This window comes from Strix uralensis, chromosome 5 (genome assembly GCF_047716275.1).
Source record: "Strix uralensis isolate ZFMK-TIS-50842 chromosome 5, bStrUra1, whole genome shotgun sequence".
Lineage (NCBI taxonomy): Eukaryota > Metazoa > Chordata > Aves > Strigiformes > Strigidae > Strix > Strix uralensis.
In genome coordinates this window covers 17,758,406-17,771,274 of record NC_133976.1, presented here as the reverse complement: position 1 = coordinate 17,771,274, position 12,869 = coordinate 17,758,406, and the positions used below count along the sequence as shown (strand labels likewise).

The following is a 12,869-nucleotide window of genomic DNA, read 5'->3' as shown; positions in this document are numbered from 1 at the left end:
CATTATTCAGATCCCTCAAAAATTATTTTTAATGGTATATAAGGAAGCTGGCCTTGAAGTTCTGTTAAGTTTTTGGAAGTAGAGAGGATAATATATATCTTGATCTGTTTGTAGATTATGCAATATTTGAAATGATCCATTACTGAAAATATGGGGAAGTGTTTATTTACTGAAAAAGGGAGTCAAATCACTGAATAAATCTTAACTCTTTATTAACATATCTAGCCATCACAGGGACCTTAAATTTTGTATGAAATAGCTAAACTCATGCATTGCATGGTGGCCAGGAAGGCAGCAAGAGGTTTTTTTCCCCCAGCTCTTGGTGAAGCTGCTCTCTGACCATGTATCAATGCCAACAGATCCCCTAGTTCCCAGACTAGTGCAAGAAGTCTGTTCCAAAATAAGTGAGATCCTTAAAAAGACTTTTTCTTGGTAAACTAAACTGGCAGTCCTAAAATACAAGTCAAAAGGAATAATGAAATATAAATCATGCATCTAGAAAAACTTCATCTATTATGCTCTTCTTAATTCTTTATGACCAATCTTTTTCTTAACATCCTGAGAACTCATTAACAGATACTGAAAACAAACACTATCCATAGTTTAGAGATTAAGTTCTAAAGCTCTGTGTGTCTTCTGATACATGGAGACAGTTTACTTAGTGAGGACAGAAGCCTGGGGTAAGATGACTCTAAATCAGTGTTTTTGCCTTTTTTTATCATTTAGTTCTAATGTCAAACTGTGTTAACAGAAACATGACAGGTTGTGGTTTGTGGTTGTGATTAAACAGTGTCTGTATTCAAAATAACATTAAATTTAGCAGACTTAATCTTTGCTCACAAACTGTCAATTTAATTGTACAAAAGTTTGAACTTACAAATGAAAGAGATTTAACACTAAAATGTTCTCACCTCTATGACCATTTTTTAATAACTATTTTTATGTCATAGGCAGAATCCCATTGTGCAGGCTTTTTTCTTTAATGTTGGATGCTACTTGTAAATCATGATTCTAACTTTCTAGAGCAAGGCCCTGTTTGCCGCCCCCCCCCCCCCCCCCTTTTTTTTTTTAACAGAGGTGTCTGATTCCAGATAGTATCTTTCTTAGTGTGTCTTCTGGTTAAAATTTATTCTTATGCTTTATGGCACACTTATGAAATAACTTGTGTTTTTATTGACATGAATAAAGGCTGCTACTCAAATGGTAGTTTTAACTTCTGAACTTCGGAATTTCTCTTAGTTGCAGCCGTTCCTCAAATCTGCCAGTGTAAATTGACTGATTGCTGTTGTAAACAGATTTGCTGTGAAGAGTACTTAGAGGTTGTAGCAACCTGACAAAGTTTTGCACTGCAACGTGGTAACTACAAGTCAGCGTGCATACGAAAACCTCTGTTTAGTTATTACTTTCTTCTAGTGCCATCTAGCCTTAAAAGCACATTCAGCCATGGTTTCTCACTGTATTCAGAGTGGTAGTATGCCTCCACAGAACTTAAAAACAGAGAATCATTTCTCTTACAACATGCGGCACTGAGGTTTCATCCACATGTTTTAAGTATTAAAATTATACCCTCTGGAGTAAGCCAAAGTAATTTGTTCTTCTTAGTAAACCTGGCATAGAACAGGAGGACAAAGCTGTCAACTGCTGTCAGAGGACTCTTTAGTAAAAGAGAAAGGATTAGATTAAATGCTCATGATCTCATAAGGTAGAAGAAAAAAATCCTACTTTGCTCTATGCTGTGGTGTAATATTAATGCATTCATTCTTCCAAAAACCAAGACTGCCAGTCTACCCTGGGGATAGGGGAAAAATCTTCCAAGCACTAAGAAAGATTGAGTAAAGTGTAGAAACAAAGTGTTAATTGCTATAGTGATTTAGGTTTCTAGTGTATCCAGATTCCTCTTGCTTTTGTTGTGGTCAAGGTATGAACTCAAATATCTAGGACTGAAGCATGCAGTATGATTATAACAGCATGTTGATGTGTAGCTGTAGAAGTTAAGAAGCCTGTGCCATCTTTAGCATTCTTACGTGAAGGTTGTACAGAAAAATGGTGGAGGATTCATTCACAAATTTAAAAACCAGATGCAAGTAAAATCATGAAGTATGACTGGACTCTTATACTATTGTCTTCTAGGCTGTAAAATTTCACTTTGAAAATATTTTAAAGCATAGCATAAAAAGCTATCTAATTATTTTTGTAAATGACTCCAAGTGATGTGCCCACAGCCTTCCCTGTTACAACGTTTGTAGTATTTAATGATCTTTGCAGTTTAGTTAGCATCTCATTTCAAGGTTCAGTATGTCCAGTTTGAAATCTGAAGTGCAATGTTTTGTGTTCCTCCTTCAGCATTTTAATTCTGGAAATGACAGTCTTAGAGCTAAATACTGCATGTGATATGGTGGGGTTGCTCTGAAGACAACTAAGTCAAGATTACTTTTCCCTGTGATGTTAATGCCATTTCTGAAATTTGCCATTGTTGTATTAATCCATTTTTGTTGTACTGTGGTACTGAACTTCTGCCGAAGTGATTATTGACCAAAAACACCCATCCCAAAGTTCCGAGCTGTTTCTTTTTTTAAGCCAGTTTGTCATTATGCAGGTGTTAAACTTGATTTCTTGGTTTCTGGATGCAGAAAGGAATGTACATGAAACTTTATATAGGAACATATCTGTATGCCCAGGCCATTAATCCCTCCCTGTAATGGTAGCTTCTCCCCTTACTTTTGAATGTGTCAGATCCTTGTAATTTGAAAATCACTTCCCAGAAAAGTCACCATCTACATTTTTTAAAATACTAAATGCTGCTTGACCAAGAGTATGCAGTTAGTCTGTTAACACGACTCACCAGGTATTTCATCACTGAGGTGACTGCATGGATTGTGACTTCACAAAAATACTACAAACATACAGGACCCACACTGAAGTTGTTATTCTGCCTGTTTGCAGTACAGAATCCTGTTGCCATGCTAATTGATCTCTGAGGATTCTGAGTGTCCTGTGGGAGCACCTTCCCCTGTCAAGGGTATCTCACATAGAACAGTGCTTATGAGCACTAAGGGTATTTCTGTTTCTTTATTAAATTCACTCTTTTCTATAGGATCAACATCTAGCAGACTGTTGCTTCTGTCATCTGCTTAGTTTAGTACTACAGTGATGGTCTTCCAGTTCTTTGGAATTTGTTTAGTTTTCCATCAATAAAAGCACAAAAATGAATACTTATAGCCCACAGCATGCATGTGTTTTGGTTTAAGAAAACTTACAAGTTAGTAGTTTTAATCATTTTTCAGATTACTGTTTCTAGCACTTTGCCCTCTCATTTATTACAGATAGTAAATACTGATTTTTCTAAACATTTTTTTCTTCCACAGAATCATATGATATGAACCCTTCCATACAACCAGTAAATCATGTGTTTTTATTTATCGCTTTGGTGGTTCTGTGACCTATTTAAAGCTTGTTAGGTGGTCTGAGCACCTGTATGCATGATTTATCTATTCACGAATATCTAGCAATATTTGCATGCGAAGGAGAAATCTGGTGATTTAGGTGTACTGTATTCTATGTAGTGCTGTCTATCACTTTGGTTTCTTTAATCTTGCTTTAGCGAAATGTTTTGTGGGGATTACATACTCTTTAATATTTTAAATACATGTCTTGATCATTTGTCCTTGAGTAATTAAAAGGAAGGATTTCCTTGATAATTTTTAAATCATTAAACATTGTAATTTTTAAAATAAATTTAAATTTGGGGAGAGTAAGAACATAGAACTTGATTATATAACAACTATGTGGCTGTATGATGCCTCCTATTAACAAATGGACTTTGGGGAAAATGGATAATGAAACAGGGCTCTAGTGTACCTAATGTATGGTAAAGATTTAAAGTAATTATACTTATTTTAACAAAGACACTTCATACTTTCAGTAGGCTCTTAATATCAAAATATCTGTGAATGAGAGCTTTCTTTAACTGGGAGGCTTCAGACGTTTAGTTTGGGATTCAGCTATCTACATATGGTGGTATGGTGCCACCATTGTTGAAAACTGCAAGACAACTAATGTGCTAGAGTAGCAGGTGGAAGCCAAGCAGAGTAATCTGCAGCACTCGAACGCTGGTGGTTGGTGTCATTTTAGGTAAAGGAGTTACTCTTTTTAGGGTGAGTTTCAATTTGAAATTGATACCCAAATTTTTATGCTTACCTTTAGATGTCTGCAGGTGAGATGGGCATCTAAACTCATGTTATAGCCAGGGGGCATCTGGTCAGTATGGTCAGTAGAGCCTGTAGATCTTATGTTGCATCTGCCTGTCTGGTGCAGATGTCTTGTTTCCTAAGGCCCTTCAAATGGCGCCTGTGTGTAAGTACCTTGAATCAAGCCCAAGCTGCTATCAGCATTCCTGACAAGATCTCCTTGACCAGAATCGAAGCTTCAACATAGTCTGCAGTGTTACATGTACACATGTAGCTACTTCCAGATGTCTTAACCTGAAACTTATCCCTTGCATGCCGATTTTCTTCTACCATAGCAATGCAAAAATTAGTGTCCACACTGAAGATCTTCCTTTTTCAATGAATTAGGGCTCAGTTAACAAGCAGTCTGAGTGCTTTCTTCTCATTTGCATGTAGTTCTGTGCAACCCATAAAAAACTCTTTTTCTTTTCCTTAACTAAGTTGGGCTGTTGCCTTTACAAATCCCCAAACAAAATCTGGCAGAGTATGTGTATAGTTTTTCTGTTCATTTAACCAGAACAAACAACACCTACACATAACATTAGTGAAGAGTCATGCTCTGTGAAAGCTTCTTGCCCAAATCGAGTGCTCTGGCAATCCTAAGCTATTAATCAAGGCATGTTAGTCAAGCTATATTTACATTCTAATCCTGCTTTCTGTGTCAGAGTTACACTGATGAAATAAGCCAGATTTTGGTGGGTTTTGCATGTGCATCTCTTCAGAGTGCTGTTTCAGCAGTAGTAGATTGCAAATCTATTCAAGACCCACCTAATTTAAAACTAAGGAGAGAACCAATTTTTGTCTGAAATGTTCTAGAATTCATGTTTGGTTATGAAGCATTCAAAGAGATTCAAATCCTCAGATATTATGAACATTTTTGTGACCTCTAAATTAGTGCTGTTAGCTTCATGCTTGGGGTGGTGTTACAACCAGTTACATTCTTTTGGAATGTATGTAAGGAATGATACTGGTTTTGTTGCTCCATACTACTGGCTCAGAGAGAAAAAGCCCAACATTTTACTGTTTATAGTTGGTACTCCACTGGCATGTCTGAGAACAAGGCATGATCTGACAGTTGGTAAACACTGCTGGCGTCTTCCCCAGTCTCCCATTTTAGAATCTTAGAATTAATTTCAGACTTCAGATCTAATTTTAGCCCTCCCTTGCTAGTTAATAAATAGAAATGAAAATAAGTTCTATAAAATTGACCAGCAGATAAATCAGCTTGTAACTGACTACAGAAGAGTATAGGGAGATAAGCCTCCAGTGTTAAAATGCAGTTTGCATGAATTCCCCTCTTCCCCTCCAACCTTATAGTGTAAGACTACTTAGAAGCTCTGTTTACAAGACAAATGTGACTAAGCTTATTCTAGCAGCAGAATGCAAACAGATCTTGAAGAAATGAGAAAGGTTGGATGAAATGTCAGGCTTGTACATTCAGCAGTAAAAGGTCAGGTCAGATCTTTTAGTGGCTGTTTTTTTGTTTGTTTTTCTTTTCAAAAGAAGTGAGAATTTTCTGCCTAAGTGAAATTCATGAGTGTAGGAGGCAAAATGAAACTGAAAAAATTGTCAGTAAAGCATAGCTTCACTATGTGAAGTCTGGTTAATATTTTCTGCTATAAAACACGAAATGTGGCATGGTATCATCCGTGTACCTTTCTTGTTATGATACTGAGAGAAACTGGAGTCGTTTCCTGTGCAGCAGCATGTACACTGGTATCTGGTGAATGGTACACTTTCACCATCTTGAACCTCAACCTTGCAGACAGAGATCTCTTTACCTTATAGAGAGAGATCTCTTCAGTCACGCTGTTTCTTTTGTTCTGCGGGTCTGCTGTATTTATATTTTCTTTAACTGGCTCCTGGAGCTGCTCCGTTCACTGTGGCTGGCTTCTGCATAGTGTTTACTTGACAGAAGCTTCTCTCATGCCCTTGGTAGGGAAAGTGGTGTCCATTTCCTAAGTGAGTTGGAGGGGAAAGGATTTTCTTTACTCCTGTTGACAACTGTATATGCCCGGACTTTTCTTGAAGTGAGAAAGAACCAAAAGTGGATTTTAAATAGTGATTGCTCATTCCTCCATTTTTAGTTTTCTATTTCAATTAGATTAGGCCTCAGAAATTAAGTACTCTGTATTTCAGCTGCTCTACATCTAGTGTGTCAGTAGCAAATCCAAGCACATATATGTGGACAAAGTAATTTTTTGTTTTCTGACTTCCAGCCTTGACTTTAAAGGAATTCATTTTCAGGGAAGGGATGGGAGAAACTACAAGATAAATCTGAAGTTAGATGGTGCAACAGATATGCTTAGGTACGTCTGGCCCTGACTTCCAAGTCTCTGATGCAGAGTAGAAATCAGAACCCTACATTAGGCTCTTAGATTGATTTTTATAGGGATCAGGGTTTCTAAACAGTACCTAAAATACTGAGTGAACGAACTGACTGAGGAGTGGCCTGAAGGTAGTTAGTAACAAGGACAGAATATAGGTGAAACCTAAAGCTTTCTCCTTTTCTTCTTGTAGGTGTTTTGCTCAAGACTGTAAAGGCACATTATCCACTTTGCTCCCTTATCTATAAACTAATTTGTGAAAGCAAGCATTTACTAATTTTCAAATAATAGAACTAAGCGGGGGTTTCTGGTTTAAGATGTAGCTGGAGGAGGAGAGCAAGTTGACAGCCTGGAATTTAGATCAGTGCCCCAAAAACCAGGAGACCAGTCAGATTCTTTTCATGAGATCTCGATGAATAAGAAATCTTAAGCAAAGGAGAATCTGCCTATGCCTCCCTTCCCCTCCATCCTTAATTGATATAAAAGCTGCAATGTAATCCTGAAATTTTTCATGTGAATTAACTTATTTCCCTTCACTAACTGCTATATATTTATTGCTTATATAGTGAAAATCCTTGTGCTTTGTATGGAGAGAAATAAATTCTACTCATTTTGGGGGAAAAAAGGTTACAATTTAAATCATAATATTTGTGTCCTTGTATTTACTTTGTTCCATAAAATAGAGAGGGGCAAGCCAAAGGAACATAATGCTTTTATCTGGAGGACTGTGCCAAAGGAACATAATGCTTTTATTTGGAGGACCAAGCAATAATACTTGTTTTGAAAAGATACAAATTAATCTCTAGTTTTTTATTTTTCAGGATCAACAGATTGCATATGCTATTCAACTGTTGGCATTTCTGATCCAGTAACATCAGCTCTTCATATTATTGTAGGTGGGTGGTCATAGTTGACTGTTTTGTTACGAAAATGATGAAAGTAGCCAAACCCAGTAACTTCATTTAGTTCTTTCTATATGTCTGTGAAATATAATTTGAACATAATGGCTGAGTTGAAGTAGAGAGTTTTTGTCTGAGATTTAAGTCTCTGATTTGGAATACAGGAGGTTAAAAATTAATTGCTTTCTCTACTGTTATTCATTGTTTTCAAGGGATCATAGTGTTTTGAAACTTTATGTCTGGTGCTTAAGTTTTCATACATTCTGGCACACTTTTGAAAATAGCAGTAAATTACAATAAGCAGTGTAAGTTGTTGGACTATATCTCTCTTTATATATACATATCTATCTTGAAGAAAGCTATGACACTTGAATAGTAGTATTTTGTACTAGTTGTCCAGTTGTCCTGGGCAATTCAATGCTTCCATGCCAAGTTAGAAGTATGGCTTCTGCTTGACTGGAATTAGCTGATAATTTCCCATTTTTACCATCTGTAAGTCATATATTTGAAGACGAACTAGGGAGGAAAACAACTACTCTTCAATAAATGCTTTTTGATATGTTGTCATCAGTAGGGATGCTGACATGGCTACTTCTCAAAGTCGTCTAGTAATGGAGTCCTTGAACTGCATGTGGGCTGAAGGAGACAGCTTGGCATATTCAGTGCATTGTGATTTGTGATGTCCATCCTATCTTGCCACATACTTGTCACCCAGTTCTTAATGCTGAATTTGAAAAATTGTGCAAGGTGGTCTTCAGTTCTAACAATGTTGCGTAAACATAAAGGATAGAATTTCCAAATAACGATTATTTCATTATCACTTGTTATTCAGTGCTTAACAGTTGCAGTTTTAGGAGGTGGTGTTGCAAAGGTTTACACGTGTGCTTCTCTGTTACTAACCTATGGTTAACTCTGTTCAGCATATGTAGAGTTCACGCCACTGGACTAGGATTAGACAGAGAGATGGATTTAGTATATCATAGTATTTTAGCGGGATTATTAAATGTGCAGATATACACAGATATTGAGATTCTTAAACATTGCTCACTAACATAAGGGGTTCTTCACAGTAGTGCATGGTGGAAGGATGAGAGACAATGGACATAAAGTGAAACAGATGGGGAAAAAAAAGAAAACCAAAACCAAACAAAATACCAAAAAAACAAGCAAAGAAACAACACACGCCCCCCCAAACCTCCCAAAACCCACCACCACACCAAACCTTACACTATGAGGACATCAGAGAGGTGGTGTTCTTAGGGATTTTCAGGACTTTCAAACTGGATAAGCCCTGAGTAACCTGATCTGACCTCATAGCTGAACCTACTTTGAGTGGGATGTTTGATAAGAAACTTACTAAGGCCCCTTCCACCTTGAATTATCCTCTGATAGTATGATATATAGGATTAAGTAGTGCCTGAGAGATGTACAGATACTGCACTGATCTCTTCTGTAACATCCCCTCTTACTACCACACGGTAAATGAGTGTAAATTCTTCATTATATATTTTCAGCATACTGACCTTTTTCTTCTCACCTAGTGCTTAATGCTTTTTAAATATTAAATCCAATTACAATTAAAAATTATTTTTCCCTTTCTGCATGTATAAGAAATACATATGGATATATGACATACGTTATGACATAAATACAGCATATTTAAAAAAAAAAAATTGTGACATTAAAGGTCCTGTTGTGTTTGCAGTTGCAAACAAAATAAGCCTTAATAGAACCTTGCACTTCTGATCTTCATAGGTGACTGTCAGCCTCTGGATGTCTCTTCTGTACATCACAACAACACGTTTTTAAAGTACTCTGTATCATTGTTGGGTTACGGCTTTTATGGAGATATATTAAAAGATAGTGAAAAGAAGCGGTGGATGGGTCCGATGAGATATGATTACTCAGGTAATTATTATGTTCTTTTGTCAGCATGTAAACATACTAAATCAGTTGATATACTCTTTCCAAACCAACCTTCTCTGAAGCTTTTACACATCAGAAGCAGACTGAACCTGATTTTAAACAACTTGTAGTACCGAATACATTGGATCACATTATGTAAAGCTGCCTAACTTTGGGGATAGCATTAACAGTATGCTCACTAAAGTTGTGTTCAATATATGTCATCTAGTGATAGCTGCCTAAAAAGTAATATATTTTCTGTGATAATCATACTGATTTTCTTTTCAATCAGTTAGAGACAGGCACTCCTCTATCTTGGGACATTCAGCTGATGAAATGAATTGTTAATTTTGTCCTTCTTCCAGCACTGATTATAGAGATGAGTGGTTTAGATTAGTTAGCTAATACTTGGGTAAATCCTATGCTACTGTGAAGTATTTTTTTGCCTTCTTTGATTTATCTTGTGTTAGGGAAAGAAGATGCAAAACCAGAATGTAAGTAGTGTAGGCCAATTGTAAGATTCCGCAGTGATGTATAGCTAAAATTTTTAGTTGACTTTTAAAGATGTCAAGCAAAGTAATGGCATCAGCGAATTTTAAAAAGTTGTGGGGGTGGTGTGGTATTGCTTTGTCCTTTACAGTCTAAAACATCATAACACAAAGAGCTGTGAGCTTGGGGAGGGCAACTATTGTTTTGCAGTCCTTAGAGAAAGAAAGAGAGGAACAATCAAGAGATGTATGCAGAGATGTTTGCAATGTGGATTTATAATGACTTAATGCTGCTTAATACCTTTTTTATGTAGGCTTCAAGACGTTTCTTTCTCATCATTACTATGAAGGAACAATTTCTTTTCAACCAGCAAAACACACAGTGGGATCTCCACGAGATAAAGATAGCTGCAGAACAGGGTAGGCTAATGTTTATCTCTGGATATTTAACATGAACTATTTGAAAAGGCCTGTACATAAATAGAGGTCACAGAAATGTTGTTTTTAATATCAAAACACTTACTCTGAAAGAAATAAGCTTGTAAAAAAGTTTATTGACTCATTAAACAGAACACCTCATTTTATCAGGTCAGTAAACAAAAATGTAATAAAATTTTGTTAGCTGGTCTCCCCCTGCCCCAATTTTAAATGAAGCAAAGTATAACAGTCCACTACACAGTTACGAGATGCTGAGGGTACTATGCTGTGTTACTGCTAATATATTAAAAGTCTGGATGCCGCACAGCTTTTACAAATGGAAATAATTATTCAAAAATTCTCAAATGTTCACATTGTAATTGGATCTAGCAATTTTAGTGATTGTTTTAGTGCCATGACAACAGCTGGCATGGATTGTCCTGAGGATAGGTCCTCTCAGGAATCAGCCTATTTAGCCTTTTTCATAGACTACTACTATGCTCTATAAGTTCTGTGTGATATTCTTCACTTGTCTCTCTCCAATCATGGGGGCCTACCTTAATCTCCCAGTGTTCCTTCCTTTCTCTTTGCTTTCACCTGCTTGAAGTTATGCACTAGTATTTATTATTCTTCTTTATATATGAATGTAGCTATTGTAGATATAGTAGTTGTTACAGCAGCAAATAGCACAGCAGGATACAGGGGAGCTGGAAACTTTGGCCAGAAACTGCATGGAACTTGTTGAGACTGTACTGCGTTAGTGCTGTGACATGCTACTCATCACAGTCTCCAGTACTAGCTGGAGCAACTATCCTGATCCATCAGGTGCCTTGATGCAGGGGAAACTCCAGAGGAAGAAAGCTGTCATCCAGGTCTCAGTCAGGGTGTAAAGAGCACCTAGTGCCTCACAGGGGATTTTATACATCTTGATAATTCCTGGAAGGGCAATAGGGCTGGGCACAAGCAATTCAGGTGAATCCTGGAGTGTGGTGATAACAGTGATCATGCAGGTGATTGACAAGCTGACTAGGAGAAATGCTCTGCTGGTCTTGTTACAGAAGAGGAAAGTGGGAGATGTGACGGTTGAGGGCAGTCTTGGCAGCAGTGACTGTGAGATTATAGAGTTTAAAATCCTGAGAGAAGTAAGCAAGACAAAAAGTAGAATTGCAACCCTGAACTTCAGGAGAGCAGGTTTTGGTTTATTCAGGAATCTTGGCAAGATTCTGTGGGAGACTGCCCTGGAGGACAAAGAGGCCCAGGAGATTTGGTTGGTACCTCCTCAAAACACAAGAATGAACAGTCCATTCTGATACGCAGAAACTTGAGTAAGCATGATAGAAAAACAGTGTGGATGAGTAAGGATCTGAGAAGTAAAGAGGAGGTGGAAGTGGAATGGGTTACTTTGGAAGAACACAGAGACATTGCCTAAACATGCAGGGATGGAACTGAGAAAGCGAAAGCTCAGGTGGAGTTGAAATCAGTGAGGGCTGTGAAGGGTGTTGCTTCTTACAAAGGGATTATGTAAGTATACCAATCATAACAAAAGGCTAAAGAAACTGTGGTCTTGCTGCTTAGTGGTATGGGGAACCTAGTGATAAAGATACAGAAAAGGGTGGAAAATTACTCCTTTACCCCAGTTTTCACTGATGTATTCTGTCCCCAAGCCTGTGGATGAGGGGGAAACAGTGTGTGTTACGTACCTTGACTTTAGCAAGGCCTTTAGTACTGTTTCCTGTAGTACCAAATTGATGAGATGTGCACTAGATAAGTGGATGGGTGGAAAACTGGCTAGGCTACCTAGAAAGGGTAGAGTACCAAGTCCAACTGGCAGTCAATTACTTGAGGATCAGTACTGGGCCTAATACTGTGCAACCTCTTTATTAAGGACTGGGACAGTGGCAGAGAGCGCACTCATGTTCAGTGGATGATACCAGATTGGGAGGAGTGGTTTACATGTTGAACGTCAGGGCTGCTATTCAGAGGGACCTTGGTGGGCTGAAGAAATGGCTGATAGGAACCTCCTGAAGTTCAGGAGAGGGCAATATTGTATACCTGGGGTGGAATAGTCCCATGCAACAGTACTGGCTGGGCACTGACTGGCTGGAAGGCAGCTCTGCTGAAAAGGACTTTGGGATTCTGGTGGAGAACAGCTGTACCTGAGTTAGCAGTGTCCTTGCAGCAAGGAAGGCCAACCTTATATTGAGCTTTCTAAGCAAAAGAGGAGCCAACAAGTCCTGAGAAGTGATTTTTTTTCCCCTGTACTCAGCACTTGTGAGATGAAGGACTAGCTCTAGTATGTAGTGTGTTTCACTGTTACAGCAGTCAAATATTGGAACAAATTGCCCAGAGGTCTTGTGGACTCTACCCTTGCAGGTGTTCAGAACTTTACTGAACAAGATGCTGAACATCCTGATCCTGTAAGACTTGCTTTGAGCAGAGCTTTGGACCACATCAGAGGTCCCTTCCAACCTATGTGATCTTATGGCTCTGTGATACAGTTATTTCTGTCATCCAGTAATCTTCAACACTGTACTTAAGTACCTATACTGTCTGCAGGGCCATCATGATTCATGCCACATCAGGGTTGTCACTACCATGATGCTGCTT

The 12,869-nt window shown here is 37.9% G+C and overlaps 1 protein-coding gene across 1 annotated transcript in view; it reads left to right on the top strand.

Annotated features, from left to right (window-relative positions):
- CERK (ceramide kinase) overlaps positions 1-12,869 on the top strand; it is a 47,418-nt gene that overhangs the window by 24,383 nt on the left and 10,166 nt on the right. Inside the window, exons 7-9 of the mRNA XM_074870045.1 lie at positions 7,375-7,449; positions 9,208-9,360; positions 10,160-10,265. Of these exons, the coding sequence (XP_074726146.1) occupies positions 7,375-7,449; positions 9,208-9,360; positions 10,160-10,265 (334 nt within the window). The remainder of the gene's footprint in view (positions 1-7,374; positions 7,450-9,207; positions 9,361-10,159; positions 10,266-12,869) is intronic.